This window comes from Oncorhynchus kisutch, linkage group LG3, assembly GCF_002021735.2.
Source record: "Oncorhynchus kisutch isolate 150728-3 linkage group LG3, Okis_V2, whole genome shotgun sequence".
NCBI lineage: Eukaryota > Metazoa > Chordata > Actinopteri > Salmoniformes > Salmonidae > Oncorhynchus > Oncorhynchus kisutch.
In genome coordinates, this window is record NC_034176.2 from 36015002 (window position 1) to 36021310 (window position 6309).

The 6309-nt window shown below is 39.3% G+C and overlaps 1 protein-coding gene across 11 annotated transcripts in view; it reads left to right on the forward strand.

The window, feature by feature from the left end:
- LOC109881845 (armadillo repeat protein deleted in velo-cardio-facial syndrome homolog) overlaps positions 1–4984 on the forward strand; it is a 235978-nt gene extending 230994 nt beyond the window's left edge. For all 11 annotated transcript variants that reach the window (XM_031805122.1, XM_031805146.1, XM_031805128.1 and 8 more), the window contains one exon: positions 1237–4984. Coding sequence is in view for 2 of the 11 variants with exons in the window: in XM_031805160.1 (XP_031661020.1) it covers positions 1237–1242 (6 nt within the window). In the remaining 9 variants the exon portion in view is untranslated. The remainder of the gene's footprint in view (positions 1–1236) is intronic.
- The last annotated feature ends 1325 nt before the right edge of the window (positions 4985–6309 follow it).

Here is a 6309-nt window from a genome sequence, read left to right on the forward strand (position 1 = left end):
CTCCTCCTGTCCCATCGCTAATCGCTGAGTGTTTCTGCTGTGGGTGAGAAGCTGTGGTAGGTGGGTGAGAAGCTGTGGTAGGTGGGTGAGAAGCTGTGGTAGGTGGGTGAGAAGCTGTGGTAGGTGGCTGATCAGCAACAGCTCTTTAGAGTTAAAGGGCCGTGTCTGTCTTCATTGCTGTTAGTCTCAATATTCTCTCATTGTTCTACCATCACTCTCATCCTCCTAGGTGAAATGTAAGGGATCAGCTATACAGCTTTGATTGACTCCAAGTCTGAAAAGCAAAATGATTATCGGCACACAGTTGATTATTTAATACGGCTTTTAAAAATATTTTGATCATCACATGATGTTGTCAAGTCCATGCTAATGAACAAAAAAAACATATCTAATCTAACAATGATATGCTTATTGTTGACATGGACATTAAGTCTATCATGTTCTACAGGATAATCATATGAAAGGCCTTCTTCACTATTGTATTTGTTAGGGATCCCCGTTCAGCAGCTTCTCTTCCTGGGGTCCAAACACATTAAGGCACTTACATCACACATAAAACTAAATAAAAAACAGTACATCATATAACATTATTACATCACTACATATCTACAATACAAAATGTATAATACCACCATACAACAATATTACAATGTACATGTGTGTAGAGTGTTGTGTAGATGGTGAAGAGACCTCTGGTGGTGTGTATTGTGGGGTATGCATGGGTGTCAGAGCTGTGTGCAGGCGGTTTAAACAGACAGGTCGGTGCATTCAGCTTGTCAACACTTCATTTGTATGTTAACCAAGCTGTCTTTTTGCAGCTGCCATTCAAACATGTCATCCGAACATCTCTCTCGCAGTCTTTTGTCTCCATTTTACATTGGATTTGACATCTCAAGCATGTATGAATATTGATTTATGTATTTTAGTATTGTGATTTTGAGTTACTGTAATACCACTTGCTCACTCTGCCCTCTGACTTACTGTAAAAGCTTGATTATTCAACTGCTTATAAAACCTGGCCTGCGTCCCATGGCACCCTATTCCTTTTAGAAGTGCCCTATTATTGACCAGGGCCCATTTTTGGCTTTGATCAAAAGTAGTGCGCTAAGTAGGGTGCCTTTTTGGGATGCCGGCCAGGCCTTTTTGGGACGCGTCCTCTGCTCTACATAGGAGTTCAGATCTGACATAATCACCAGTGTCCCCCTCTCGCTCAGTTTTTTTCCCCCTGTGTTCTAGGCTTAAATAACAACAGCGCAACATCTCAACTAGATGAGGATTTCCCACGTCATCACTGCCATAACACATGGAGCTTATTTTGATGTTGACTCGTCAGCAGATAGACTTTGTAAATGAAAGAGAGAGAAACAAAACAACAAAAAATGATCATCCCATCAGCCAATGTTTCATGCTTTTTGAATCAGCAAATGAAATGTATAGGACAGAAAATCAAAAAAATGACTACTTCTACTACTACTCATATCTACATTCCCACTGGATGGACAAACATAGTGTACACGAACATGAGGACTGACTGGAGCAGCTCTGGTGTCAGGATGGAAGAATGGAGGCAGTTATCCTCCTCGGGATACAAGTGTTCTAAAGCTCTGTCTTTACGCTTACTCTAAGGATGGTTTGTTGATTCTACTGCTTGCAAAAGGTGGAGGGAAAGGGGAAAGAGAAAATTGAACTATTTAATTTTCATGTCAAAATGAAGTTTGCTTCCAATTGTTTATTTCCATGTAACAATTTAGCTTTTTGTTTCCATTTTTGTTTGTCTTTCCTCAAGGCACTGTAAATTGTATTTGTTTGTAATATTGTTTTTCTTTTTCTGGTCTGTCTTTTTCATTTTAGTTTGAAGAAGTGTGGACTATTGTGGGAGATGGCAGATGAATGTCGGTGTGGTTTTAAGTTGGGGACTTGATGCTTGAGCGTCGCTTAAAGGAGCTGTAACAGACTCCACACATGCGCTTTTCACACGCGAAGGCTCTCAAACACATTTGTCATACAATGGTTCACTGTGTTTCTTTAAGTGCACTGGGATCATTGCTGTGCAACTCATAGGGGACTGACTGGGTGCTGATTCAGTTCATAAACCCACAAGAATTTCACACACCTGCAAGTGTTGATTGGAGTTAGGGAAGTGAAATGACATGTACATTTGGTTGGGTTACTTATAGCTGTTGAGTAAAACAAAATGAAAATATATTTTCTGAATCGATACAGTCGTGGTTGTTTGCTGAAGGTATATGATTTACTCGGTTGGTTGCTGTTTGCCATTGATATGTAATAAAGTTGAATAGGATATAAGACATTTTGTTTATAAATGGATTGTGTTTATGAAGGAAGGGAGAGGATTATGTCAAGTACACTGAACAAAAATATAAACAATTTCAAAGATTTTGCTGTTACAGTTCAGATATGGAAATCGGTCCATTTAAATCAATTCATTGGGCCCTAATCTATGGATTTCACATGACTGGGCAGGGGTGCAGCCATGGGTGGGCCTGGGAGGGCATAGGCTCACCCCTTTGGAGCCAGGTCCACCCACTGTCGAGCCAGGCCCAGTCAATCAGAATGAGTTTTACCCCACAAAAGTGCTTTATTACAGACAGAAATACCCCCCCCCCTCCCCCTTCTGAAGAAGCTGGATGTGGAGGTCCTGGGCTGGGGTGGTTACACGTGGTCTGTGGTTGAGGCTGAACGTACTGCCAAATTCTCTAAAACTACATTGGCGGCTTATGGTAGAGAAATTAACATTATCTGGAAACAGCTCTGGTGGACATTCCTGCAGTCAGCATGCCAATTGTGTATGCTCCCTAAAAACTAAAGACATCTGTGGCATTGTGTGACAAAATTGCACATTTTAGAGTGGCCTTTTATTGTCCCCAGCACAAGGTGCACTTGTGTAAGGATCATGCTGTTTAATCAGCTTCTCGATATGCTACATCTGTAAGGTGGATGGATTATCTTGACAAAGGATAAACTGCTCACTTACAGGGATGTAAACACATTTTTGCAAAACATTCGAGAGAAATCATATTTTTGTGCCTATGGAATGTTTCTGGGATCTTTTATTTCAACTCATGAGACATGGACCAGCACTTTACATGTTGTGTTTATATTTTTATTCAGTGTACATGCTCCTGTTGTCAAAGGGTAGAACCTAAAAGCGTTTTATATTTTTGTTGGTTTTATAAATGTATATTAGGGTCAAAGAAAAGCAAAAAAACAAGACAAACTTAATTGTGTACTCATAACAGGTCGTTTCGGAAGCACATTCATTGGATAAAGGATCACCATGTTTGTAAACAGAAATAACTACATCATTTAGGTGTGTATCAAATCTGTAGAGTCATGTTAATTACATATTTATATTTTGTACGGTTAAGATTGAAAAAAGAAGACCTTTAATCTTCAGCTTTCTTTGTAAAGGTGTGATGGACTGATGACCTGGTCTCAATCTTTGTTGGAGATTAGGGAGGGGGAGAAAGAGAGGGGAAGTGGATAGTTCAGCAGGGGTCACTCAAGAGAAGGATGGGTGGATGCAGCAGCAGGGATAGACAGCAGTGGTAGAATTCCATTTAATTTCACACTGCAATTATATAGTCGCTGATAACCTAAAAACGTGCTTTGATTTTGCCAATGCATCTTTAAAGAACTATTTGAAACAAGCATGAGCAAATGTACAGATGTTTGTATATTCTTTAAGTGCCAGTTTTTGTGGTGGAATTGGATATTCAAGTAATTCACATCTGGAGAGAACAGAGAGGAGAGCAGTTTCGTGTGGTTCAAGGCAGAATTTGCATCACATTGTACAAAGTATACAAAGTCTGATTTATTCTATTTTTTGTTCTCTAGAGGCAGTTGTAATGTAGTTGTCTTTTAAAGGGACAAAAGACAAGCTAAACTGCACGTGGGTAAAGTTTTAGTAGTGGTGTTGTGATTCGTCTTTCTCCATCTCCAAGTGGACACTGCACTATGAACCTTCTCTCTCCCAATTCTGGGACTAGTGAGGGGGACCTCCACTACAGAACAGCTCAACTCATGCGTCGGCTACAGGCGAATGGCATGTGCCTGCGTCAGTTTCTTTGTGATGTGATTTATAAAGCTTGCATATTTTACACTGTGTTTACAAAGACTTATGTGATAAAATAAAGATAAAGTACATGTATTAACTTTTGATTTCAGAGAAAAGTAATGTAATGTCAACGTTCTCCATGTTGACATATGTCCTCAGAACTATGTGCTTTTCATTGGATTATTCATCTCTGACTGTCTATTCCTGACTGCATTTTGCAGTACACAACCAAAGGACCTGGCGTTGAATTTATATACATATGAAAGTAGTCCAGGAGTTTGTTTGTGGATGTTCATCTAATTGTACATTTACTAAATAAGATGCTGTGAAAGAAATGCAAGAAAATGGGGCAGAAATTGAATCAAAGGGGCAAGACCTACCTGTGTAGATATCACTGATTCAAACTCTTCAAAAATAAAGTAACTGTATCAGTAGCAAATGTGTTTGTAACTATCATGTGCCTTAACCTTTTCCATGGTAGATAAAGAAAATGTGTTTTATATCATGCTTTATCCTCCCACTGTCCTCCACCCTCATCCCTTTCTCTGTTTACCTCTTTCCTGTTCTCTTCTTTGTCAGGCTCCCTATCCATCTCTCCCTTCCCCCTAATTTCACACATTCACCCACTCTGTCCTCAGTGTAGTCTAGACTGTTGGTGGATATTTGCCTTGTATTACATTGAATTATAAACTTTCAAAAGATGGAGACAAAAAAAATTATTTGATTTCATAGAGTAAGTTGTTATTGCTTTCGTAGCTATCGGAGCGATGCCACAGTGACAATGTATTATGTTAATTTTACTAATACCCAGAGGCAAGTGTTATGCTTGTTTAAATAATGGAAAAAATACAGATTTGTAGAGTATAAATTTGGTGTGTTTTCAATAAACCATGCCTGGAAAGATCATGTTGCATGTGTATGTTTGTTTGGTGTTCCACACAAATGCAAGGCAGCAGCATACCACCCTGCAAACCACTGCTGGCTTGCTTCTGAAGCTAAGCAGGTTTGGTCCTGGTCAGTCCCTGGATGGGAGACCAGATGCTGCTGGAAGTGGTGTTGGAGGGCCAGTAGGAGGCACTCTTTCCTCTGGTCTAAAAAAATATCCCAATGCCTCTGGGCAGTGATTGGGGACACTGTACTGTGTAGGGTGCCGCCTTTCGGATGGGACGTTAAACGGGTGTCCTGGTTCTCTGAGGTCATTAAAGATCACATGGCACTTATCGTATGAGTAGGGGTGTTAACCTCGGTGTCCTGGCTAAATTCCCAATCTGGCCCTCAAACCATCAGTCACCTAATAATCCCCAGTTTACAATTGACTCATTCATCCCCCTCCTCTCCCCTCTAACTATTCCCCAGGTCGTTGCTGTAAATGAGAACGTGTTCTCAGTTAATTTACCTGGTAAAATAACGGATAAATATTTAAAGGATATAGGATATGCTACTGTAGTAGCTACGTAATAAATACGTATTTGATAGACTAGGTCAGGCGTATACAAGAAATTAAACATTCAGGAGCAGTTTGTGAAATATGATTTAAGATTGATTTGGTATTAGCATGTTTTTTGATAGATGACATCAGGTCTCATTTAACCATGCAGACAAGAAAGCCATAAGAGAATTGACAACTTTCTGCAAAACATTCGTGTTGCGGCTTCAGGTAAAATACATGAAGCTGAAAATACACGCACCGTTGTCAAATGTTGCAAAGTTGAAATGGCGTTGTAGTGTTGGAAATAGAACATTAGATACATTGCTACTGTAGTAGCTACGTAATAAATACGTATTTGATAGACTAGGTCAGGCGTATACAAGAAATTAAACATTCAGGAGCAGTTTGTGAAATATGATTTAAAATAGGAATATTTACACTGTTGGATTCCAAACAGTAACTGATTTGGTATTAGCATATTTTTTGATAGATGACATCAGGTCTCATTTAACCATGCAGACAAGAAAGCCATAAGAGAATTGACACAACTTTCTGCAAAACATTCGTGTTGCGGCTTCAGGTAAAATACATGAAGCTGTATGTATTTTACCTGAAGCCGCAACACGAATGTTTAGCAGAAAGTTGTGTCATTTCTCTTATAGCTTTCTTGTCTGCATGGTTAAATGAGACCTGATGTCATCTATCAAAAAATATGCTAATACCAAATCAGTTACTGTTTGGAATCCAGTGTAAATATTCCTATTTTAAATCATATTTCACAAACTGCTCCTGAATGTTTAAT